The sequence below is a fragment of the Prionailurus viverrinus genome, chromosome B2, assembly GCF_022837055.1.
Source record: "Prionailurus viverrinus isolate Anna chromosome B2, UM_Priviv_1.0, whole genome shotgun sequence".
Taxonomy (NCBI): Eukaryota; Metazoa; Chordata; class Mammalia; order Carnivora; family Felidae; genus Prionailurus; species Prionailurus viverrinus.
In genome coordinates this window covers 74,040,066-74,067,110 of record NC_062565.1, presented here as the reverse complement: position 1 = coordinate 74,067,110, position 27,045 = coordinate 74,040,066, and the positions used below count along the sequence as shown (strand labels likewise).

The window sequence follows — 27,045 nt, the reverse complement described above, 5'->3', positions numbered from 1 at the left end:
ATTAACTATAAATATAAAAGGAATACAACCTTTAAGTTAACATGTTAGGTTGAATAAATGCATTTATCTTGGCTACCTTCCCAAACCCTGCTAAAATTACAATAAATAAAAAAGGCATATTGCACTAGAGCAGAGAGAACAGGAAAGGAGAAACAGCAGTTAGGAGGTGTTAATAGTTTTGGAAGTTGGAAAGTGGTTGCTGAGCAGTAATGACTTAGGAAAAAAAACTAAAACAGAATTCCAGAAAGTCTTAAGAATTAGAGGTAGCAGGTTTATGAAGACCAGGGTGAGTGGTTAGATTTGAAAAAGATCATTTTTTTAGCTTCTTTCAAAGAAAATTGACCTTTTTCTGAACTCAGTTCAACCAAGTGATTGTTCCTCCTCCATCTTGGCTGAAAGATTTGCCCTCTGGAGAGATTGAACTAAGACTACATCAGCCATTATGGATTTTTCTCTATAGAGAACCTGACTGGTTCAAGAGATATGACCTATAGTGACTGACGTTTGGGAATCCTCTAACAAAATATCCCAGGTTCTACATAATCTCCCTGTAGTGTGGCCAAACATATGACAAGCCCTGTTTAGTATTTCCAAACTGTGTGTTAGGCTCAGTTATCAACTGGTTATAGAATTACTTTCCTTCTACTTAGTAAATGACTTGTTAAAATCTTTGGGCATTCAAGTCATTTACTATATATATAATAGTAACTAACTGTGTAGCCCACTGAGAAACTGCTGTTAGGTTCCAGATTTGTTTCTAACCCCTTTTCTAGTGTTTGTTAGCATTTGGGTTACTTGAAGTTTATGATATTTGATTATTTACTTTTAAAAGTATTTCCCTATTTCTAACTTTCACAGAAATAGTAGAGTTACATCTAGTAAGAGTACACACTGAGGTTCAGTAAAACTGAGTAATTTGCTCTGAGCAACATAGAAAAATGCAACTAGAGCATGCCTATTTTTTGTGTTCTCTGTTTGACTAAAATGCTATACACACACACACACACATATATGTATATTTATTCTCTTGCTCAAAATGCACAGTTCTTTTGCTGTTAATCTGTAACTTATTTCTAAAAAATGAATTTTGTATTTGCTTTTTTCGTAGGGAAAGTATGTTCAAGAAGGCAAAAACAAGAGCAAAAAAGAAGACACGTAAGCGTTCGGATAGTTCTGGAGGTTATAACCTTTCAGACGTTATTCAGAGTCCACCATCTACAGGTTAGTGAAAGCGTCTTAGGATATATTTCCTGATCTAATCTTTCATGTCTCTATTATCTAATTAATTTAACATGTATCAAATACTATTGTATGCCATTTGCCAGGCCTACTGAAAGAAAATAGCCTTCGTCTTAGGGAGGCTACGAAAAATGATCGTATATTGTAATAAATATTCTGATTGAGGTTTGCTTTGAGAGCACAAAAGAAAAGCCCATATTAGGGGCACCTGGGTGGCTAAGTTGGTTAAGCGTCAGACTTCAGCTCAGGTCATGATTTTGTTGTTTGTGAGTTCGAGCCCTGCGTCAGGCTCTGTGCCGACAGCTTGGAGCCTGGAGCCTGCTTCGGATTCTGTGTCTCCTTCTCTCTCTGCCCCTCCCCTACTTGTGCTCTGTCTCTCTATCAAAAATAAATAAATGTATAAAAAAAAATTAAAGCCCATATTAATCTGAGGAGATCAAGAACGACCTCTTGAGGAAAATGATACATGAGTTGGATCTTGAAGAATGAAGAGAAATTGGCCAAGAAAAGGAGGCACACTGATAGACATATGAAGCAAAGGGGGCAATATACTCCCAAGGCTAGAGGCACTGGAAAGAACTGCATATTTCTTGTGCTTTGGTCAGCATGCTTCAGCCATATAGGGCATGTGTAGATAAGTAGTAATTGGCAATGGTCAGATTTGGGAGGGATTTTATGCTAAACTAAGGAATTTAAATGTGATTCTGAGGGCTATGAGTAATCGATTGATGGATTTTTAAGGCATATAATGTGAGTGGATAAAATTTTTTTTTAGAAAGACCACTCTGTCCAGTGGCATAGACTGTTAGTGATGGGCAAAACAGGACAGAGACACTATTATCACATGGATTCATTTCATTTACATCAGTACTCCGAGTTAGATGCCATTCATGTGCATTAGAAGGTTATAATCCAGTAATAGAATACAAAATATTTTATATCTATGCATTATGTGAGCTGTTTGAAAGTAAAGGTCATGTAGTTTTTCTAAAATGGTTTTCGCAGTTTAGTTTGAAAATCTTTTACTTAAGAGATGAAAGAATGAAAATCTGGATACCCTTCCTCCAAATTTATTGTTAACCTGTTACCACATTTGCTATTTTTTATAGAGTTTCTGTTGCATGCTCACTTCCTTCATTCTCCAGTCTGTCATTTTTTACAGATCCACTTGGAAGTTGTAGGCATGGCATTTTAATATAAATTAATACGAATTTCCTAAGAATAAGGATATTCTCCTACACAACCATAATATCATTAGCACATCGAAGACCATTAACATCAGTTCATGAATATTACCTAGTATTACAGTCTCTATTCAGATTTCTCCAGTTGTCCAGGAATGTTTTTATAGCCTTTTGTGTTTTAACCTTAAAAAACACTTGGTATCCTGTGAAGATAGATACTGCCTTTGCTTATTAATGTCTCTTTAGTCTCTCAACTAGAACAGCACCTCTCACACCTTTTTGTTTTGATTTCAAAAGTTGAGGCCAGTGGTATAGACTATCTCACATTCTAGATTCCTCTGATTAGATCTAGATCTAAACTATCGAAATTGTAATACTTTCTTTAGATGAAAATACGGAAGTGTGACCACAATGAGACTACAGTATGGCTCTAAGAAATAGTATGTGTGTCTGTAAGAAGACATAAATAGGTATAACTTCTGTCAGCAGTATTTTCTTAGTCAGCCTGATGAGGTAACTTTGAAAAATACAAGTACACATTTTGTCCCTGTGGAAAAAAAAAGAAAAGCTGTCACTCAGGGCAAAGAAAGAATGTCTTTATATTTAACATGATCTATAAATGAGGTACTTGATGTGTTTGATAATGTTCAAAGGAATAAACAATGTCAAGAATAGTTGTTTTAGATAACACAGAAAGATATAAAAAAGACAGTGGGGCGCCTCGGTGGCGCATTCGGTTAAGCGTCCGACTTCAGCCAGGTCACGATCTCGCGGTCCGGGAGTTCGAGCCCCGCGTCAGGCTCTGGGCTGATGGCTCAGAGCCTGGAGCCTGTTTCCGATTCTGTGTCTCCCTCTCTCTCTGCCCCTCCCCCGTTCATGCTCTGTCTCTCTCTGTCCCAAAAATAAATAAAAAACGTTGAAAAAAAAAAATTAAAAAAAAAAAAAAAACAATATACCTGGATTGATTGATGAAGCACTGAAGCTAGGTCTTTCACGTTTACTACATCTCCTAATTCCTACTTAGGACCTTTTAATATGTAAAATTCTGTGATTTTGTGTTCTCTCTGTTACACGAATTACCTCTAGTCCATAGAAGGACGTGTAGGTGGATTGATGGAAAGATGAATAAATGGACAGACAGGAAGTTATGAAACTAGTTGTTTTTCAGTTGCCTAAAAGACTTAGGGAAAAAGCAGATATTTAGTTTGTTTTAAATAATGGTATTATTAGCACACGTGTTAGAATCTTTATATTTCAGAGATGGAAGAGACATTAGTAATGAACTAAATTTTTGTCCCTTCCTTTAAACCTGAGGAAACAAAAGCGCAGACAACTTCAGTGATTTGAGGTAGTGACAGACAGAAATAGAATTTATTTTTTTTGATTCCAGTTCTTATGCTTCCTGCTTTACTACTCTTTCTGTGGCCAAAGCAGAGAAAGGTCAAATTTAATTGGGGCCAAAAAGCCTGTTCTGGAAGTAAACTTCGTTGTGTGATCCTTTATGTTAGAATACCATCTGTGAAAATGTTTATACTAAAAATAATTGTTGGCCAGTTTAAACATCCTCTTTATTCATTAGATTTATTTCTAATTGACTTTTGGTAGCATTCTGGCATTAAATATACTCTCTTAAAAATTTGCTGCTCTTAAAAATATTTAAAAGATGGGGGAGTGCTGAATGTTATTTCCAAACTATTTGAGCAGTGACAGCAACAAAAGAGGCATATATCTGGTCAGAGTGATTTACTTTAAGGAAAACCCACTTATTTAAATATATAAGAGATAGTATGTTTTATTTATTTTCCTTTTTAAAAATTTAAGTCCAAGTTAACATACAGTGTAATAATGATTTCAGGAATAGAATTTAGTGATTCATCACTTACATATAACACCCAATGCTCATCCCAACAAGTGTTCTCCTTAATGCCTGCTACCATTTAGCCCATCCCCCCACCCAGCAACCCTCCATTTGTACTCTGTATTTAAGAGACTCTTATGGTTTGTCTACCTCTCTGTTTTTTATCTTTTTTGCTTTCCTTCCCCTGTATTCATCTGTTTTATTTCTTAAATTCCACAAATGAGTGCAGTCATATATTTGTCTTTCTCTGATTTATTTCACTTAGCATAATACACTCTGGTTCATCCACATTGTTGCAAAATGTGTTTTATTTATTTTTAAGTCAAATTTTTAGTTATAGCTCATGTCATGTGTTTTTTTGCTACCTCATTTAGATTCTACTAAATTTGAAATATGTGAAAGTAAACACATGAACTTAAGCAAAAGTTTGTTTTCTCTGTTTATATTTGAAATGACTTTGATCTCCTAATGAATCTGGATACCAAATATGGCAGGGAAACAGGTATTTAGCTTGCCTGGGAGAAGAAATGGTATGTACATTTCATAACAGCCCTTTGCTTTAGGCAATAGGCTAATTAAAGTAGCTGTCAATCCACAGATTCCACCCCCCTCTCCAGAAGTAAAAACCGTCAATCAGGCCACGGTTGGCTTCAGCATAATCTCTGCTACGGGGCCAAAGTCATCCAGTCTTTGACTAGATGAGAGGTAGAAAGGCCACAGTGTTCCTCCCACACAGAATGAGGCCAATCCCCGTCTGCATGCGTGCAGAGAACTTGGTACAGAGAGACAGATGAGAAAGGGGACGGTCTGAAGTTTATTAATTTTGTCTTTTTTTTTTTTTTTTTTAATGGGGAGAAAGAAGTTCTGAATCACTTCTCAAAGCAGATCCCAAAGAAGTGTCTTCCTTAATGTTTTATTGCATAATTGCTATATAATTGAAATGGATAAAACTGCTGTTTTATTAAAGTCCCCTGTTTTAGTTTTTTACTTTAACTTTTTTCTTCAGTTAGCTTGAATTGTCAAGATTTGATACAGTGAATATAATTTAAATGTTATTAAATCTGGATAAATGGAAGCTTTTAGCTCTATTTAATTCACTGAATGTAATATACACATGTTTACTGTATTTTAAATGTTTTAAAATTTTTACCTTTTAGGATTATTAAAATCTGGTAAGACCAATTCTGTGGAATCTCTTCCAGAACTGCTGACATCAGATTCTGAAGGAAGCTATGCAGGAGTGGGTAGTCCTAGAGATTTACATTCCCCAGATTTCACAGCAGGATTTCAGTCAGATAAAATTGAGGTTTGTTTTTATTTATTAATGCACTGTTTTCTTAACTTCAGATTTTAGATCTTTATATAATTTATTTTTAGTTTTTATTATTTTTTGCTCTAACTTTAAAATACTCTCCTGGCTGGTTTATAAAAAAATACATATGATTAGTAATATATGTAGTAGTAGTTTTCTCAAATTTGCATTATGTTTCTAGTTTTAAAGATTTTAATGCAGTTTCAGCCCTCTGTGACATTACATTTCTAATCCTCTTTCTGTAAATTAAAATATAATGTTGATGCAAAAGATAGCAACACTGTATAGACATCTGGAAAAATATATTTATAGCTAAATTACTTGAAATTTACTTTGTGAAATGTCAGTTAACACCAAAGAACTGTCAAAGGAAAATGATTTTGAAAGGAAGCCTAACTTCAAATTCTGCATAGTCTCTTCCCTCTATCATGTTAATGGGAGCAATACAGGCTGGAATGGAGTTCTCCTGGTCCAGCACAATTGACATAAAATGCAGAATTTCTAGTCCAGTTGAACGCCGGAGAGTCCATTTTTTAGACATCTCTTAACATTTTATTCCATAATTGTTAATGTACAGGAAAGGAAAATGTCTAACTTATTAGATATAGGTCATTTTTCTCTAATCCCTAGTCCTCCACAAAACTATTAGCACTTCGAGAAATTCATGAGACAGTGGAAAATTTATGTTCTTCTTAGTCTTCTAGGCCTCAAGAATTGATTTTTTTTTTTTTTTTTTTTTTAATGTAGCTAGATAGAGGTTTCGGGGCAATTCATATTAACACCAAGGTTGGTGTAGAGGACAGTTGAGGCTTAAAAGAAAAATTAAAGGCATGCTGTGAATGTTTGGCAATAAGAATCTGTCCTAGCAATGGAAATAACCATTTTAATAACTTCCTTGACCTATTATAATGGCAATTGTTTTAAGGTTCCTCTTCAGCTGTCAGTATTATTTACCTTTAATTTTATTCAGAATGAATTATATGACATTAATATGAAACAAAATGAAAGTTTGGTATAAAGTCATGGACATTAATTTTAAAGTTACTGCTTCATATCTTATTTCAGCAACTTTTATTAACATTTTTACTTAATGCTCATATTAATGGGAATTTAATGTGCAAACTTATTTTCCTAAAAATTATTCTCAAAGCTCATGGTAACTGGCTTATAGTGACTTAGAAGTTTTGAGAATTGGTTAAGATGCTAAAGTAGAAGAATGCTAGATGATTATTGTTATAAGATTTTATGCTTTAATATAATTTAACCAATATTTATTAAGTACCAATAGGTGTCTACTATTATTTATTTTTTAATGTTTGGGGTTTTTTTGTTTTTTTTTTTTTTACCTCCAGGGGAAAATTAAACCATATCTTAATGGTACACCTCCTGCATATTCTAGGGAAGATTTAAAACCATGGGAAAAATCACCAATACTTAACATATCTGCTCCACAGACCATTCCCAGTAACAAAATTGATACTACAAGCTCTTCCAGTTGGGTTGCTGGCTCTTTCAGGTAGGATTTTCATCTTGTTCTGTACCTGTTAGTTGGAGAAATACTATTTATTTTTAGTCAAATGGAAATTTTTAATGAAGCACATTTTAAAAGTATTAATGTAAATTTCTAATACACAGAAAATTACCTAGACGCATACAGATTACTAGCTAGCTAAAATAGGCACTTTTTTCCCCAGACAGAATTTAGTTCCCTTTGTACTGTCATTTGTGAATGCCAGTAAATACTATATAACCCACAGATATCTATATCTAGATATATAGTGACTTAATAATAAGCTATTTTTTTGATAGTATATATTAAAACTCCCATTCAGGAAGACCATTTTGTCATTTGTAGGTTTATTGTATCTTTTTTTTTTTTCTTTTTTTTTCTTTTTTCTTTTTAGCACATTAAGGGGTATTTAAGATCTCACAAAACACATTGTTATTCACAGTTAATTTTCAGAACAATGTCACACTGCTTTTAACTTGCCTATATTGCATCCATAGTTTTCTTTTATTTAGAAAAGTCAATTTTTTTAATTGAAGGAGTCGATATAATTAGAATGCACTCTTTCAGAGTAATTATTGAGCTTGTGCTTCATATTTATACACCTACTATGGTTTATAATAGGCTAAAACTGTTAATTGACTTACCAATTATATTTACGTAATTATTTTGAAATATGCTGTATTTTGCAAAGTTGGAAGACCAGATTATGATGTGCCAGTTTATGTTGTTTCATAGTCTAAAAGTAGTTTAGAAATCAGTCTCAATTTTTTTGCCTTTTAAGTAAACATATTTGTGGGAACCCCAAGAAGCATCTTCTAATCACTAGACTATTTTATTGAATGTGTTTTAAGATAATTGGCTTGATGTAAAGTCAGCAATATAGATCGGCTGTTTCTAAGGATGGTAGAATTTGGTTTTTCTCATTATAGTACAACTTCCTCTGGTGGGTTTCTAATATTGTTGAGCATCCCCAAATTTTACTTTAAAATTTTTGTGGTTGGTATCATTAGACAGTAGTAAGAATTTTGTTAAAAACAATATAATTTTCAAGTTCTGTTCATCTGAAAGGTTTAGAATTTAAACAGAACTTCAGTTTCTTATGCCTAAGTTAGATAAGAATTATTCTATTGTTTGGCTTTTTTTTTTTTTTTTTGGTTTTGTTTTTTTCTTTAAGAGTTTCAGTTTTATGTTATTACTTTGGATGAATTTTAGTTATTTATATATATATAAAAGTAGCTTTCATTCAAAGTATCCTTTTTGAAGTTGGCCACAGCTGACAAAATAAACCTAAATTATCCTTTCATTATCAATCTTACATATAATTTATAGTTTCAGTGAAGTTTGGGTATTGGACTTTATGGAAAATAACTGTATTGTAAAGTAAATTTTATATGTATTTTAGTCCTGTCAGCCCTCCTGTCATGGATCTCCGAACCATCATGCAAATTGAAGAAAATAGACAAAAATGTGGAGCTACACCAAAGACAAATTTGGGGTTGGTTAAAAACTCATAAAAAAGGAAAGACCATGTTGTTTTATAGTTATGTCCTAAAGAATTAGAAAGACCTACTATATTCTTTTTCTGCATTTGATGTTAAACTCAATTAGAAAGACCTACTGGACTTTTTTTGTTTTGTTTTTCTGCTTTTGATGTCAAACTAAGTTATAAACTCTTTTTTATTTAGGCTTATAGCCTTCGTAACATTTCTTAAATACATGCCAGAGATTGAGTTGGTTGGTAGTCCAACTCATGTAGAATATGGTGTTGTCAGAAATTTGCCTCTAAAGTATCATTGTGGACTATTTCTGGTGCAAGTGTGATGTAAATGTATTAGTAGGAAGGCTCATTTAGTAACTGTTATTTGATCGTCGATAGTATAATCTGATATTGTCACTCTTGAATCTTATGGCCATTTTGATCCAGTAATAGTAAAATCACATCAAATAAACAGAAAGCAGTATAATTACCTGTAACCTCCATTAAGCAGAAATTAATGCTAATTCATTTAATTTCTAGCAAAATGATTTCTCATGGAGTTAAACTTTCTCAGAAGCAACGAAAAATGATTGCAATGACTACCAAAGAAAATAATTCAGGAACAAGTAGCATGGAAACAGCTTTAACTGCTCCTTCAAAAACTCCAAAACCAGTGAATGCATGGTATGCTTTAAGTTTTATTAAAATAGGCAGAGATCTGTGTGTTACCTTTTAAGGTAGTTCTTGGCTTCTGGGTTTCCCTCCTAACTTTTCAAGTATTTCACTCCTCTCTTTAAGTTAAAAATTAGACCTTGGGAAATAATTTTTTTGTTTTGACATATGCACCATGGTTTGTTCATTTGTTCGTCATTCTTTCTATTATAGATTTCAAAATGTTTTGTATAGATACAGTTTCTTTTTGGTATTCTAATTAGCATGTATTACTAAAGTAATTTAAGGAAGGAGCCTTACATTTTTTTCATTTGTTGTAAGAAACAATATAAAGCATAGAAAAATTGGATAAACAATTTTTTACCACCTTAATTTCTTTGTCCTTCGGTATACATCATGAATATCTTTGCAGTGTTAATAATCTTGGTTTTCGTTATCACTTGTTTATTTTTTAATGTTTATTTATTTTGAAAGAGAATAGAGAGAAAGAATCCTGAGGAGGCTCCACGCTGTCAGTGCAGAGCCTGATGTGGGGCTCGATCTCACAAACTGAGATTGCGACCTGAGCCGAAATCAAGAGTCAGACGCTTGGGGCGCCTGGGTGGCTCAGTCAGTTAAGCGTCCGACTTCAGCTCAGGTCATGATCTCGCGGTTCGTGAGTTCAAGCCCCGCATCAGGCTCTGTGCTGACAGCTCAGAGCCTGGAGCCTGTTTCAGATTCTGTGTCTCCCTCTCGCTCTCTGACCCTCCCCCGTTCATGCTCTGTCTCTCTCTGTCTCAAAAATAAATAAACGTTAAAAAAAAATAAATAAATAAAAAAAAAAGAGTGAGACGCTTAACCAACTGAGCCACCCAGGCACCCCTCATTGTCACTTCTGTAAGCAGGAGTATTTACTTGCTATTATAGAGATTTTCTCCATTACAGTTTACCTGTAATTTGGAGATTAATAGGAGTAATCTCCAAAGAGGTCAGATAGCAGTTTTGAGGTGTATAAAATAGGTTGTACTTCCTGCCCCCCTTCCATCCTCCCTTTTCTTTGTAGCCTGTCAGAACCACTTACTACAGATCTAAAGCATGATCACAGAAAAGAAAGTAAAGGAAGATGTGGGAAAACCCAGGTAAAGAATAAAAGAGAGTAAAACTTGAGAGAATGGGTTTAGTAGAATGTTTAAATTAATCAGTATTTGTGCACACCTTCTATATATGAGACTATGGTAGACTGATTTGGTCACCCTCTGTAGGGTTTGTGGGATAGCTGTTAGAACATTGAGTTGTGTTTTCCCTAAAGAAAAGTATGGAGGGGCAGCTGGGTGGCTCATTCACTTAAGCGTCCAACTTAGCTCAGGTCATGATCTCATGGCTTGTCAGTTGGAGCCCCATGTCAGGCCTGTGCTGACAGCTCAGATCCTGGAGCCTGCTTTGGATTCTGTGTCTCCCTCTCTCTGTCCCTACCCAACTTGTTCTCTCTCTTTCTCTCTCAAAAAATAAATATTAAGAAAAGTATAGAAAATATAAAAAGAAAGTTCTTGGATCAGCTCTCAAGATACTAAATATCTGTAACTTGAGAGAATTAACTAAGCACATGAGGAAGCTTTGGGCTTAGTAATATAGTTTTAGCTATGCCATTATTCACTCTTATTATTTAAAAACAAAAAGTAGGGGAGGATCCCAGGGAAGATGGCAGATTAGGAGGACTGTAAGCTCACTTTGTCCTATAATACAACAGATAACACACACATCATTTTAAATAACCCAGAAAATGATCCATACTACCAAGAGCAATCTATAGATTCAGTGCTGTCCCTATCAAAATAACAAGGGCATTTTTCATAGGACTAGAAGAAATAATCCTAAAATTTGTATGAAATCACAAAATAACCTGAACAGCCCAAGTAATCTTGAGAAAGAACAATGCTGTAATAATCAAAACAGGTATGGTACTGGCACAAAAACAGACACATAGATCAATGGTGTGGAATATAGAGTCTATAAATAAACTCATGCTTATATGGTCAATTAATCTTTGACAAAGGAAGCAAGAACATATAATGGGAAAAGAACACATCTCTTCAACAAATGGTGTTGGGAAAACTGGGCCATTTCCTTATACCATATCCAAAAATAAACTCAGAATGCATTAAAGACTTAAGGACAGAAACCATAAAACTACTAGAAGGAAATGGAGGTGGTAAGCTCTTAGACATCATTGTGAACAACAAAATGAAAAGGCAGCCTACTAATTTGGAGAAGATAATTGCAAATGATATGACTGATCAGGGATTAATATCAAAAATACATAAAGAATTCCTACAACTCAATATCCAAAAAAAAAAAAAAAAAAAACCCAACTCAAGTAAAAAATGGGCTGAGGACCTGAATAGGCATTTTTCCAAAGAAGACATACAAAGAGGTAACTAATAGACACGTGAAAAGATGTTCAGCATCACTAATCATCTGAAAAATGCAAATCAAAACCACATTGAGATACCACACTTCTGTCAGAATGATGATTGTCAAAAAGACAATAATAAGTGTTGGTGAGGATGTGTTGAAAATGGAACTCTCATGCACTATTGGTGGAATGCAAAATGGTACAGCAACTATCGAAAACCGTATGAAGGTTTCCCACAAAATTAAAAATAGGATCCTGCTGGTTCTCCTCCTGGGTACTTATCTGAAGAAGATGAAAACACTCATTGGAAAAGATAAATATAGAATCCTGTGTTCTTTGCAGCAATATTTATAATAGCCATGATATGATACAAGTAAGTACCATTGATGGATAAATGGATAAAGATGTGTTATGTATGTGTGTGTATATATACACACACATAAAGATGTGTTATGTATGTGTGTATATATATACACATATGGTATATGAGCCATAAAAAACAATGAAATCTTGGCATTTGCAACAAAATGGATGGACCTAGAAGATATTATGCTAGGTGAGATAAGGAGGAGAAAAACAAATACTCTATGATTTTCCTTATATATAAAATCTAAAAAACAAATGAACAAAACAGAAACAGACTCATTCATACAAAGAACAGTCTGGTGGTTGTCAGATGGGAGAAGGGGAAGGGGATTAAAAAGTCAAAGTAACACACTTCCAGTCATAAAATAAATAAGACACATAGATACAACGCAGAGTAGGAAATATAGTTAATAATGTGTAACAATGTTCCTGCCAGATGGTAGCTAGATTATGGTGGGTGATCATTTCAGTGTATATAAATGTTGAATCACCTGAAACTAATATAATGTATGTCAACCATACTTTAATAAAATTAAAAAGTACAAACTAATCAATAGTTTTATGTATCTTAGGATACCAAGTAAGTTTAATTATAATTTTATTCTGAATTATTATCAAAGTGAATTATAAAATTATTTATGCACTTTTTGTGCATTTTTGGCTTCTTGAGACTATATTTTTGGTATCTGAAGGATCTTTTAAAGTTTCTTTCTGCTAAATTCTTCTGAATATATGTACTTTTATTTGTACTCATTGTACAGTGGGCTGATGGAACTTAGCAAAATATAGGTATTAATTTGTCAATATGTATCTAAAAATCAAATAAGCATATAAAATATATACATATGCTTTGTTTTGTTATGGAAATTTTATAAGTTAATGGAACTAATAAAATATTTGTTAGAGATTTTAAGAACCTATTTATAAAATGGTTGTTATTCATGAATTTTGATCCATATTTAGTATAAATGGAAATAATCATTATTTGATTGTTGAATACTTTTTACACATAGGGTGCAAATCTATGGTAGTATATGTTTGAAGAAACTAAAAATGAAATAGATTTGTTTTCCTGAGAGTATCCCATGTAAGTGTTCATCTAATGAAACTTGGTCAGATTTAAATTTTACTGTGCTATGAATAAATTAGAAAAGCTTAAATTAGCATTTTAATCTGATTTACAGATTGTATTTATAAAGTATATTCAGTATTGTAGTGATTTAAGTTTTTAAAGATATTTCTTAAAAGTGTATCTTCCTCATCCTGAAGAATCCTCTAACAAGATTTTTTTTCCTTACAAGATTTTTTATGCTATGTTTTTATCTTGAGGTTAAGGTGCAACTTCTTAGCACATCACAAATTAGCCCTGTGAGTCTGCTTCTGATTATGGGAAGGATTTTCACTAGTTTGTTGGCAGATTCGTTCACCTAGTTTATATAACTCATAGTACATAGTTGTGCTCCTGCTGTCTACAGTTAGGTGTGGCAATATGTATTAAAGACAACTGTTTTCTTGCATTAGAATAAGTTCTGATTGGCTGAATTTAAATCCAGTGTGCAAACACCAAGTGTATTTGAGAGTTGGCCAGTTTTCATTATCAACTGTTTTACTTGGAGAAATAATACATTTCTCACCATCTTGAGTGGAAGAATGTGCAAGCTTTGTGGCCTGGCTTGATGCATAAATATAAATTCTTCCAAATTCCATATACAGGTAACCCATAAATTATAAACTTATTTCAATGTTTAACTCTTTAGAGCTGAAAATTTTATTTCTTAAGGCAAAAATTTCAGGGCTGCTGTAGCTGAGAAACAAAATCTTGATTAAGTTTTAGTGTGGCTGTAAGTGTCTACAAATGCTTCTTCATAAAGTTACTGTGGCTGCTAAGATGGCAAGTAGCCAGAGCCTGGGTTAGGAAAGCAAAATCATGGGAAATCAGACACTGTTCCAAATTATGGCATCATCAGTGGAAAGAATAGTAGAACTCATTTAAAGAAATCTGGGTAAGTCATTTTTATAGGTAACCAGTAAGCACGATTAATGAACATGTGAGTTTAAGATATTTTGTAAGCGCTGTTACTTATATTTGTTCCAAAGGAGATATTATCAGTAGCTTTAAAAAAAAAAAAATTCAGAGTTTTTAAGAAGTATATATATCATTTATATCTAGGAGTCCCTAAATTACTGCTAGGATAAATCTGACAACTTGTGCTTTTCAGATCATTATGAAATTTCTGTATTTAGAAACATGAATTACTTACAGGGGACATTCAATAGATTCTCCATCAAGAACTTTTGCCAGCAGTGTTCGCAAATTGCTAATGTTACACTGTACTTTACACCATAGTTACCTTGTCAATGGAAACTGTTAGGTATGTGTGCTTTGGGGAGGAGGAAAGAGTTGTTAAAGAAATGGGGAGTGATTTCTTTTGTATATATGTTTAACTTTTTATTATGTTTTGTGTATGTACGTGTTTGGGGAAAATTTTTCGTCAAGTTATAGGAAACTTCCTTTTGAAGAAATATTTTTAGTATGAATACCTTAGTAGATCATGTTTCTAGTACAAATCTCTAAGGAAAATTTCTCTGATGTGATTTAAGGTTTTACTTAGAGTAAAGAACTTTTAAATATGGGCACAGCAGTATAGTGATTAAGCTTAGGTTCTGGAGTGAGTCTTGCTTGAGTTTAAATCATGTATCTGTTACTTGGGAATAATGTAAACTTAGATCAGTTTTTAATCTTTCTTGGTCTTACTTTCCTTGTCTATAAATAGAGTTAAAAATAGTACCTATTTCACAGGAGTATTATGGAGCTGAAACTGAGTCAAAGCATGAAACATTTAGTATATTCAACAATGTCTAATCAAATATGTAAATTTTAGCCATTAATATTTTAATAAGTTATAACTTAATTTGTAATATGGTTATAATTGTATTAAATTTTGGTGAACTTTTTTCTTAGAAAAATCTTATGTGAGACATTTTGTATTGATCTAATCTTTATTGAGCAAATAGAAATTTGGTGAAAATTTTTAGTTTTGTTATGAATTGATGCTTATCTCATACGATAGCAAAACAAAGTGTGGATCATCAGTATCTGTGTTATCTTTGGCACTTTATAGGAAGTATTGTCTTGATTTCTTACAGAAGGCAACAGTAGACTAGATGGCAAGGATGGGTTCCATCATTAAGAACTGGTTCTGCCTTATCTCTCGTGATCCCTGCACTTTGGTTATACTCTTCTTTTAAACATAGATGATAAAAATGCTTATCTTTCAGGATTTTTATTGTAAGAATTAAATGACAGGATGCACGTTAAAGTGTTTTACAAATATAATTTGGTAATTAGGTCAGATTCAGGTACAAATGAGTTATTCAGACAAGATATAGGATTTTAGAAGTCCTCACTTTTTTATGGACTACCTCAAATAGTTTATGAACTTAATCTAGGTATGGATTTTAAGGTTTCTTCCAAGTATGAGTTTAACTTTTTGGAGAATTATCCAGTTAGCATTTGTATTCACTTATTGACATGGCCACTTTGTTTTCTGAGTAAAGAAAATAGAAAAAAAAAATAACTTAGGCCTGGAAGTTGTTTACATTATTATTGCTGAGAATTTTGACTATCTAATGTTAAGGATTCTGAAAATGATGCCAAGAATATGGTGTAGATCTAGTGTACAAAATAATAAGTAAGGGTTATCTTTTTAATTTTTCTCAGACTTTAGAAAAATACTAAGCCTATTATAACTGATTATATTTTTTCATGTCAGAACTTCCTTGTTCTCATTGTCTTCTTTTTCTCTTAAATCACAGTTTTGTTAAATGCTATGAAAATTATGGATAGTAAGACTTACATAGCATTTCTCTGTAACAGGTACTATTTTAAGTATTTTTCCATAAATTAACATTTGATTCTCAAACATTATCCTCATATTATTGATGAGGAAACTGAAGCACAAAGGTTAACTTATGAAGGTCAGAGCCAAAATTTGAACCCAGGAAGTCTAGCAACAGAGGCTGTGTGCCTAATCCTGACTGTTATCCTGCAAATTGCTTTTGTACTGATAGTAAAATAAAGCATTGATTATTAAGAGATTCTGATATCATAAAAATCTGAGTATGAGATCTTTGAAAGCTCAGTTGGTCTGTATAGATGATTAAATTTTTGCCTGTTTTTGGTGAATATTATTCTAAAATACATTCTACTTTTAGTTATCAAAGTATTATACCTATAGTGAGTGTGATTAATTTTGTGTATTTAGGGTCAACTTAATTTTTATTTCTATTTTATCCATGTAAAATTAGGTTTACATTTTAAGTAACTTTTTATTAAAACATTATATACACTTAAAAGTGCAGTTATCACAAGTGTATAGGTTAAATTTTCACAAACTGAACACATCTTGCACACTCAGAATTCAAATCAAGAAGTAACATTACCAGTATCTAGTCCCCTCCTGCCACCCTGCCATGCCCCCTCCCCAGCCACCAACCCCACTATCTTTTTTATCATCCACTCTCCTCTGACTTTTCTTTCCATATATTTTCTTTTAATATATATATAAATAGAATTGTGTTCCTTTGTTCAATGTTATATTTATTAAACTCATTCATATTTTGATGAGTACTAATATCCATTGTGTAAATATTCATTCAATTTTTGTTAGCATTTGAGTATCCTTTTTTTACTATTAGGATTGGTTCTGCTATAGATATTCTAGTTCATGTCTTTGGTATACATACAGTTGCATTTCTATTGGGTATATAACTAGGAATAACTGGGTCATAGGATATGCATGTATTCATTTTTAGTGAATATCACAAAACATTCTCATCAGTGGTCTATGAGTTGTTCTTTCTCCACCTCTTTACCAAAACTTGGAATTTTTTAACTTTATTTTAGTCTTTTGGGAAGGAGTGCAGATTTCCTTTTCTATTCTGTTCTTTTTTTAATAACGTTATCAAGGTATAATTTAAATACAGTAAACGAACTAACTTTGTATATAGAAGTTTTGGCAAATGTATTTACATCTGTATATTCACCACCCCAATGAAAATTTTAAAAATATGTCCATCATCCAAATACCTTTTCTTAGTCACTCTCTACCCTCCTCCCATGTCACCACTGATGAAATTTCTGTCACTATAACTTAGTTTTCGCCTGCTCTCAAACTTTATATAAATGGTAGAAGTCCAGTATATTGTGTTTCCTTCATTCAACTTAAAGTTTTGGAGATTCATCCATGTTGTTGCATGTATCTGTAATTTCTTCCTTTCTTGTTGAGAAATACTGGGTTTCCAGTTTGTTTTATGAAAAAAAAAGTTATATCCAAGTCTTAATAGACCTGTATTTTTATTTACTTAGGGTTGAAATTGCTGGGTCATATATTAAGTGAATGTTAGACTTTATCAGAAAGTCACCAGGTGTTCCAGAATGGTCATATTTTACATTTCTGCCAGTAGTATGTGAGAATTCCTGTTGTTCCATACCCTATCCAACACTTGGGACACTTAATCTTTTTAATTTTGGCTATTCTGGTAGGTGTGGTTTATTTTACATTTCTCAGGGGCTTATTGGCCATTTTCATATCTTTGGGATGCATTTTCAGATTTTTGCCTTATAAATTGGGCATTTTATTTTCTTAATATAGTACTGTTAGAGTTTTATATTCTGGAAGTAAGACCTTTGTTAGATATAGATGTTTTGTGAATATTTTCTTCCACTCTGTAGTTTAGCTTTTCATTTTCTTAACATTATCTTTTGAGGAGAAGTTCTGCATTTTGATAAAATGCATTGCATCAGTTTTTTGTTGTTATTTGATGTTAGGGCTTTTTGTGTCTTTGACTAAGGTTACAAAAATTTTGTTTTTGTTTTGATCTAGATGTTTTATAAGTTTAGCTTTTACGATTGGGTTTATGATTCAAATTTATTTTTATATATAGGGTAAGAAAGAGCCCAAGGTTTTTGTCCCCCCCCCCTTTTTTTTTTCCTTACCAGGTATCTAGTTGTTCCAGCACAATTTGTTGAAAAGATTGTCCTCTCCTCATTTTATTACTTGGCACTTTTGCTGGAAATCAGTTGACCATATATGTGTCAGTCTAATTCTGGACTCCTGTTGAGTTCCATTTGATCTACATGTATATATCCTTAAGCCCATATCATACTGACTTGATAATGATAGCTTTTGTAAATATTGAAATCAGATAGTATAATTTCTTTGGCTTTGTTCTTTTTATACAAAATTATTTTTTCTAATTTAAATTTTTCCATGTTTGTATAAATCTTAGATTAGTTTATCAAAAATGCCTACTAGAATTTTTTAGGTATTGTTTTGGGTTTGTAGATGAATTGGATTGACAATTTACGATATTGAGTCTCCCAATCATGAACCATATAATATCTTTTAGATCTTCCTTAGTTTCTCTTAGCAATTTTTTATAGTCTTCAGTGTATAGATCATGCCTATCTGTGTTTTGTTAATTTTATCCCTAAATATATGTCATATTTCAGATCATAGGACTTTTCTATAGGATTTTTCTCTTTTATCCTGTGAGTGTTAGATCACTCTTGCATTCCAGGAGAAAGAAACCTCACTTGGTCATTGTTTATTATCTTTATTTAATAAATTGCTGGGCATTACCATTATCGCTGAAAGTTTTCTTCAAAAAGTTCTTTTTCATCCTGGTCCCTTCTCCATATCAATGTCAACCACTGTGGTGATTTTTCTTTTTTGACCACAGATTAGTTTTGCCCATTCTAATTTTTTTTTTTTTCAACGTTTATTTATTTTTGGGACAGAGAGAGACAGAGCATGAACGGGGGAGGGGCAGAGAGAGAGGGAGACACAGAATTGGAAACAGGCTCCAGGCTCCGAGCCATCAGCCCAGAGCCCGACGCGGGGCTCGAACTCACAGACCGCGAGATCGTGACCTGGCTGAAGTCGGACGCTTAACCGACTGCGCCACCCAGGCGCCCCAGTTTTGCCCATTCTAGAAGTTTATGTGAGAACAAAACATAATATACTTTTTTCTGTTTTCATTCAGCATATTTTTTCTTTCATTCAGCATGTTTTTCAGATTTATCTGGGTTGTGTGAACCAATAGTTTATTCCCTTTTATTACTCGGTAGTATTCCTAGGTATGAATATACCACAGTTTGTATTTATTCCTATTGATGGACACCTGGACTATTTCCAGTTTTTGGCTATTGTGAATAAAGCTGCTGTTTGAACATTCTTGTGTAGGCCTTTTAATAGACATATATTTTAATTTCTTTTGTATAAATACCAGGGAGAATTGCAATGGATTATACAGAAGATACATGTTTACTTATTACAAAATTGCCAGTCCTTTCCCCACAGCACTGTGGTACCATTTTATCCTCCCAGCAACAATGTTTGAGAGTATTGGTTATTTCATATTCTTGCCAGCACTGGTATTGTCAACTAATTTGACCCATTCTGGTAGGTGTGTAGCAGCCTGTCATTGAGGTTTTGTGTTTCCCTGGTGAATACTGAGTACTTTTTATGTGTTTATTCATCATTAGCATACTTTCTTTGTGAAGTGTACATTCAAATCCTTTTTGCTTTTTGAAATTCCCTTGACTTTTATTATTTGTGTTTTTAAGTTTTGAGTTCCAGGAGTTCTTTTTATGGTCTGGATACAAGTCATTTGTCACATATGTGTTTTGCAAATGTTTTCTGTTTTCTTAATATCTTCTGATGAGAAGTTTTAATTTTCATTAAGTGTAATTCATCATTTCTGTATTTGATATTTATACCTTTGCCTACCACCAAGTTATAGTCGTCTGTTTTCTTCTAGGATACTTAGCTTTTACATTAGATATATGATCCATCTTGAATTAATTTGGGGATATGGTGTGAGATAAAGGTAAAGGTTTCTTTTATAAACCATTTGTTTATTATAGATAATTACTTTCACCACTGAATTGCTTTGGTAATTTAATTATTGAAAGTAGAAGGACTGTATATATGAGGTTCTATATGTAAGCTCTCTGTTCTTTTCCATTGATCTGTTAATCCTTATGTCAGTACCACTCTGTCTTGATTCCTGTGACTTGTTTTATCTTCCAGCTTTGTATTTCTTTAAGAATACTTTGACAAATCTAATTTTTTTTTGTATTCTCATAAATTTTAAAATCAATTTGTCAATTTCTACGATAAAAAAACTGCAGGACTATTCAATTTTTTAAATAGAGCTAGGTCTATATATTTTTTTATTTCTATTTTTGTTATCTTTGATAAATTGTGTTTTCAAGATATTTGTCCATTTTATGTAAGTTGTCAAATTTATTTGCACAAAGTTATAATCTTTATTATCTTTTTAATTCCAGTAGTATCTTGTGTTATCTATTGCTTTGTAACAAATTATCCCTAAATAATGACTTAAAACAACCAGTGTTTATTGTCTCATAGTTCCTTTGGGTCCTATTGTCTCATATCCTCTGGATATGGCTTCACAGAGTTATTGCTTATGGGTGCCCCTGGCTCAAGTCTCACATTGCTGCAATCAGAGTTCAACGAGGACTGTAATCATTTCAGAGCCTGACTTGGGAAAGGATCCTTGTCCAGGTTCACTCATATAGAGAACTGGATGGATAGTTTTCTTCCTTACTTTCCTCATATTAAAGATGTTGTTCTACTGTCTTTTGGCTATCCTTGTTTCTAATAATCTAAGTGTTTTCATACTGTGTTGTATTTCTGTGGATGCTTTCAAGATTTTCTTTTGATCTTTGGTTTTCAGCAGTTTGCTCATGTGCCTAAGTATGGTTTTCTTTAGTTTGATCTTTGGGGTTTGCTAAAATTCTTCAATCTTTAAATTTGTATCTTCTACCAGATTTGGGGAATGCTTGGGCATTGTTTCTTTGAATATTTTTGTCAGCCATATTTCTCACCTCTCCTTCTGGGACTCCCAGTTATATTTATGGTAGACCTTTTGATATTATCTAAGTCACCATGGTGGAAATTTTTTCAGTCTTCCCTCTGTTTAGATTCAAAATTTTGTATTGCTTTATCTTCAGTTTTACTGACTCTTTTCTAATCGGCTGTTACCTTCATCAGTGAATTTTGTTTTTTAAATATTGAATTAAAAGTTCTTGAATTTCTGTTTTATTCTTTTTCATAGTTTTTCTCTGGGCTTATTCTTTATTTTTCTCTGGGCTTATTCTTTAATTTATTCTGCACATTTTTTTATTGTTGCCTTAGGCATAGTTATAATACTTGTTTTTAATATCATTGTTAATTTCAATATCTGGGTTATCTTCAGTGTTGGTCTCCATTGTTTTGTTTTTTTTTAATCACATCATTTTGATTAGTTCACAACTGACAGCAAGAACCCAGCATCGCCTTAAAAACTAATTACATAATATTGTAAAATTTTTGGTGTACATTTTCCCCATTCTCCCATTGTGATTTCTAGCACTGACCTTTTAAAAAATGGATGTCTTAACATGATCTTTTGTCTTTTGCAGGGCATCTTCTCTACATTCAGTTTCATCTAAGTCATTCCGGGATTTCTTAGTAGAAGAAAAAAAATCTATTACTGGTCACAGTTCAGGAGATCATGTCAAAAAAGTTTGTTTTAAAGGAATAGAAAATTCCCAGTCTCCAAAAGTTGAAAGGTAATAAGTTAAACTTATACATTTTCTACTTTAAAAAATTCTATGGTAGTTTCACATTCTGAAATCTTTAAAAATTTATCAGGCGGATTTTTACACATTCTTTTACACTGAAAATTAACATGTCTTTTTTTTGAGGCTTTATTTTGGTAGAATTGTCTTATAGTAAGCTTGTATATATTTAAAGTATTTAATTTGATGTTTTGGCATATGTACCTGTGAAACCATCACCAGCTACACTCAAAACAGTGAATATAACCATCATTCTTAGAAGTTTCCTCATGCCCCTTTGTAATTTCTTCCTCCCTACCCCATTTTGCTCTCTAGGCAGCTACTAACCTGCTTGTGTCAGTATAGACCACCTTGTATATTCTAGTTTTATACCTGTAGGACCATTCAGTATGTAGTTTTTGATTCATCCATGTTGCTGTGTGTATCAATAGTTCATTCCATTTTATTGCTGAGTAGTAGTTCATTATGTAGATATAAAACAGATGATGGACCTTTGGGTGTTTCCAGTTTTTTCTCTAGCTATTTTTGATACAAGTTTTTAAAGTCCATTGTATTTTATTTTATTTTTGTATATACATCTTATTTAATTTTTTAATATGGAATTTATTGTCAAATTGGTTTCCATACAACACCCAGTACTCATCCCAACAGGTGCCCTCCTCAATTCCCATCACCCACTTTCTCCTCCCTCCCACCCCCATCAACCCTCAGTTTATTCTCAGTTTTTAAAAGTCTCTTATGGTTTGCCTCCTTCCCTCTCTGTAACTTTTTTTTTTCCCCTTCCCCTCCTCCATAGTCTTCTGTTAAGTTTCTTAGGATCCACATAAGAGTGAAAACATATGGTATCTGTCTTTCTCTGTATGACTTATTTCACTTAGCATCACACTCTCCAGTTCCATCCATGTTGCTACAAAAGGCCACATTTCATTCTTTCTCATTGCCAAGTAGTATTCCATTGTATATATAAACCACAACTTCTTTATCCATTCATCAGTTGATGGACATTTAGGTTCTTTCCATAATTTGGCTATTGTTGAAAGGTCCAATGTATTTTAAAAGAGGTTTCGTATTTTAAATGCTTACATGGAACATGAAAATCTAAGCATAATTTAAAAGCAATTTTCTAATAAAAATAGCTTCTTTGCCATGGTATGTAAATTCTCTTAATCACTGTACAAAAAGGAACATTCTTAGAGCATTAGATAGTCCTGTGTTGGAAGAAAGAACTGTGTTTCAAGTTGACTAAATGGAATTTTTTTTTCTTATTTTTGCTAATATGACATCTCCCAAAGATATTAATCCCTAAAGTATTTTAGACAAAACAAAAACATAATTAAAAATGTCAGCTGTGACCAGATTAATATTGTTTTAGGTAATGATAAACCTTTTTTCACTATTTGTTAAGCCTTTTTCCCCCTAAACCCTTTTTTTAAATGAAATCTTATATCCAATTCCAATGTTATCAAATATGTTTTGCCGATTGAATCAAGAAGAGGGATGTGGGAACCATTACTAGTTTAACCTTATCATATCTACCTTACAAGCAGCTCCTGAAGAACTGTCAAAGTCTCCTAACAACATTGGAAACTACTGGTTTAGATGAACTCTTTAAACTATTTTTGTAGTTTATGTCTTGACTGACTGCCTTATTATAGATAATGTATATTTGGGACCAAAGATCTTGAGCCATTTACTTACAATATGGAAAATCAGGGATCAGAAAGAATCTGAAAAAATCATTTGCTCTCTCTTCCTATCTTTATGAAAACTTTCATTAGTAGAACATGATTTTAAAATAAAAATCTTAAATGTAACTCTAACATATGAAACAGATAAACGTTTTATATGCTTACTTAGGAAAAAGAATATTAAGGCTGGTTTGTTAGGGTCATAAATACAGAATTGGGTGTGATGTAAGACATATGTAGTCTTAAAATTGGCAAATATTTAATGACTTATCTGCTATCAGACATGATGCTAGGTACTAGAGTTACAGTGATAAAATTACCATAGCCCCTGCCTATTTAGAACACAGTCCAAAAGAGAAGAAAAACCTTACACAATTCAGTGTACAAAGCATATTTTAATTCTCTAATATTAAGAAAATCTTGACTGAAATAAGTAGTTATAAATGATATAAAAATCAACTCACAGATTCTTTAAGAGCACAGTTCACTTAAAGATGACAGAAGAAATTTTATTCTTGAATTGATGTAAGAATGAATGAACCTGGCAATAGAAGTTAACATGCCAATGATCTTCAGTGTATTAAAAGTATTTGTATATTTTTAGTTTTAAAAATGTATTTCAGAAAAAAAAAACCAACAAATGTTTGGTGAACATTTTATTGTACACTGAAAATGACAAACTATTCAGTATTTATAAGGTGTTTTCTTAACAATGTTGAGGGAAGGACATTTTATTCCATTCATAAGTAATAGTCTCTTAAGTTCTCACAGTAAAAGTGTTTATTTTCAACTTCATTTGAATGCCATTGTACACATACACATGCATTTGTTTATATATTTCGTAAATGTGTATGTTTACAAATTCTAAACAGATGTTTTAAATCATTATCTCTCATGTTTTTCAATCCCAGGTTTTTAAAAATTTTGAGTTGGCTTTTGTTATACTCAGTAATGATCCTGTATCATAATACTTTTAAAAACTGAATATAGTCTTTTTTCAATAATAAAAAGAAATAAGAATACCATTGGTTTTTGTAAATTGTGTGATGAGTGATGTAGACCCACTTTTAAATAGAAAGACATGTAACTTATTTTCTTAATATGAAACACAAATCTGCATCTGCATGTATTCTTTTTTTTTTTTTTTCCTCCTTTCTTGTTTTGCACTGGAAGAGTTATTTTTCCTAAGGTTAGTATTTGTACCTGTGCTGGCATCTTAACTCCTTTCCACTTCAAAAGCCTTAAGCTGCTAATTATCCCTTTCTTTCCTTGTGGATATTCAGCCTTTTTCCTTTTAGGTAGATACCTCCCATCTGGTTTTGAATATGCTCAAATCTCTCTCTTGTGGTCTGGGTGAGGTAATCAATCCCTCAGTCATCTCCCACACTTTCTTCTAACAGTTGTCCTATCATTACCAATCCCTTACTCCCTTCACAGCCAGATTTCTCAAAAGGGCTGTCAGCTCCCAATCACTTCTTAATCCAGTCTGGCTTCCAGTCCCATTACTAAACTGAAACAGTTGAGGTGAAGTTCAGCAGTGACCTCCATATTGCCAAAACCATGAACTTTTTTTTTTATGACTCATTCTACTTGAAGTTCAATTACAGGTCATCTTCTCATTTCACTTTATATTCTTTCTACACTATTTCATGAGCTTCTATCTTCAGTTATTAGCTATAAAGATTCAAAAATTTTATCACCTGCCCACAACTATCATCTGAGCTTCAGATTTACTTAACTGTCTTCTTGATATCTTCATCCCACTTAGATGTTCTGAAATACTGTAAACTTTATGTCCAAAACCAAATGTTTTTTCTCATACCCCTTTCATAAAATCAAACAAAAATATAGAAAAAACATGGGGCGCCTGGGTGGCTCAGCCGGTTAAGCGTCCGACTTTGGCTCGGGTCATGATCTCACAAACTGTGAGTTCAAGCCCCGCCTCAGGCTCTGTGCTGACAGCCTGGAGCCTGCTTCGGATTCTGTCTGCTTCTCTCTCTGCCCCTCCCCTGCTCATGCTCTGTCTGTGTCTCAAAAATAAATAAAACGTTAAAAAAAATTTTTTTTAATATATACAAAAAACATCCCCTTCCCTGATTTTTCTTCCAAAAATTTTCCAGATTTTTTCTTCTTGATTTACCCAAAGATAACAGGAATATTATTTCAAAAAGATATATGCACCCCTATATTTATTGTAGCATTTTTTACAATAGCCAGGTATAGAAGCAGCATAAATGTCCATAGATAGATTAATAGATAAAGAAGATGTGTGTGTGTGTGTGTGTGTGTGATGGAATATTACTTGGCCATAAAGAAAAATGAGATCTTGCCATTTGTGACAACACCTAGAGAGTACTATGCTAAGTGAAAGAAATCAGAGAAAGACAAATACCATATCATTTCATTTATAAGCAGAATCTAAAAAAGCAAAAGAAACAAGCAAAAACAGAGACATAAATACAAAGAATGGATTGGTGGTTGCCAGAGGGGAGAGGGTTGGGAGGATGGGCAAAATAAGTGAAGGAGACTAAGAGGTATAAACTTGGGGTTATAAAATAAGTAAGTCATGGGGATGAAAAGTACAGCATAGGGAATATAGCCAATAATATGTAATAATGTTGTATGGTGACAGATGGTGACTACACTTACTGTGGTTAAGCATAGCATAATGTATAGAACTGTTGAATTACAGTTGTACACCTAAAGCTAAGATGACATTGTCAATTCTATTTCAAATAAAAAATGCATATATAAAGTCCAGTTCTTAATGAGAAGAATGGAATATTTTATGGTTAGTTGGAAACAAAAAGGTATATCATAATACTTAGCTTAAAATTAAGACAAAAGTTCTCTTTTAAAAAGCCCATTCTTGGGGCGCCTGGGTGGCGCAGCCGGTTGGGCGTCCGACTTCAGCCAGGTCACGATCTCGCGGTCTGTGAGTTCGAGCCCCGCGTCAGGCTCTGGGCTGATGGCTCAGAGCCTGGAGCCTGTTTCGGATTCTGTGTCTCCCTCTCTTTCTGCCCCTCCCCCGTTCACGCTCTGTCTCTCTCTGTCCCAAAAATAAATAAAACGTTGAAAAAAAAGAAATTAAAAAAAAAAAAAAAAAGCCCATTCTTCCCGAGTTTTCTTCCTTGGTAAATGGCATTTGCAAGTCTTTAACATTCTATTTTCCTGACCAATATCTAGTCTACCATTAGGACATGTCATTTTTAGATCTTGAAAATTTATCAGATCATATAGTAAACTTTGTCTTCACTGTTTTCTCCCTCGTTCATATTACTGTGATCTTTCACTTGGGCCACCTGAGTAGCCTAACTGGTACTTGCCATGGCTTTTCTTACATTCCTCCAGTATATTGAGCCAGTATATTCTTTACTGAAATGCAGGGTGAAAGCTAGAATCTGTATATGGCCTTTAAGGCCTACATAGTCTGGCTCCTGCCAGCCTCTTATCTTTCTCTTTTAACATCTCTGTATTCTAGTTCTCTTCTCAAATGCCATTTATTTCTGGCCACCTGCCTACCCTTTGACTAGTTGACTCTGATACTTCTTTTAGTCTCTATTCAGTCATATTCTACGGAGAAGTCAGACTTCCCTTCCTGCGTCAGTTTTCTATGTGTTCCCATAGCATTTCTTATTCATCACACTTTCCACAGTTGTTATTAGTGTGATTCATTGTTTAGTGTTTTCACCTAC

At 33.1% G+C, this 27,045-nt stretch overlaps 1 protein-coding gene across 4 annotated transcripts in view; it reads left to right on the top strand.

Annotated features, from left to right (window-relative positions):
* The window catches only part of IBTK (inhibitor of Bruton tyrosine kinase), a 91,485-nt gene that overhangs the window by 57,017 nt on the left and 7,423 nt on the right, over positions 1 to 27,045 (top strand). For 2 of the 4 annotated variants that reach the window (XM_047858850.1, XM_047858849.1), the window contains exons 21-26: positions 1,109 to 1,221; positions 5,484 to 5,587; positions 6,946 to 7,109; positions 8,506 to 8,598; positions 9,121 to 9,264; positions 21,504 to 21,653. In XM_047858850.1, the coding sequence (XP_047714806.1) occupies positions 1,109 to 1,221; positions 5,484 to 5,587; positions 6,946 to 7,109; positions 8,506 to 8,598; positions 9,121 to 9,264; positions 21,504 to 21,653 (768 nt within the window). Of the gene's footprint in view, positions 1 to 1,108; positions 1,222 to 5,438; positions 5,588 to 6,945; positions 7,110 to 8,505; positions 8,599 to 9,120; positions 9,265 to 21,503; positions 21,654 to 27,045 lie in introns of all 4 variants that reach the window. The other 2 variants (XM_047858848.1, XM_047858847.1) reach the window with 1 other exon arrangement.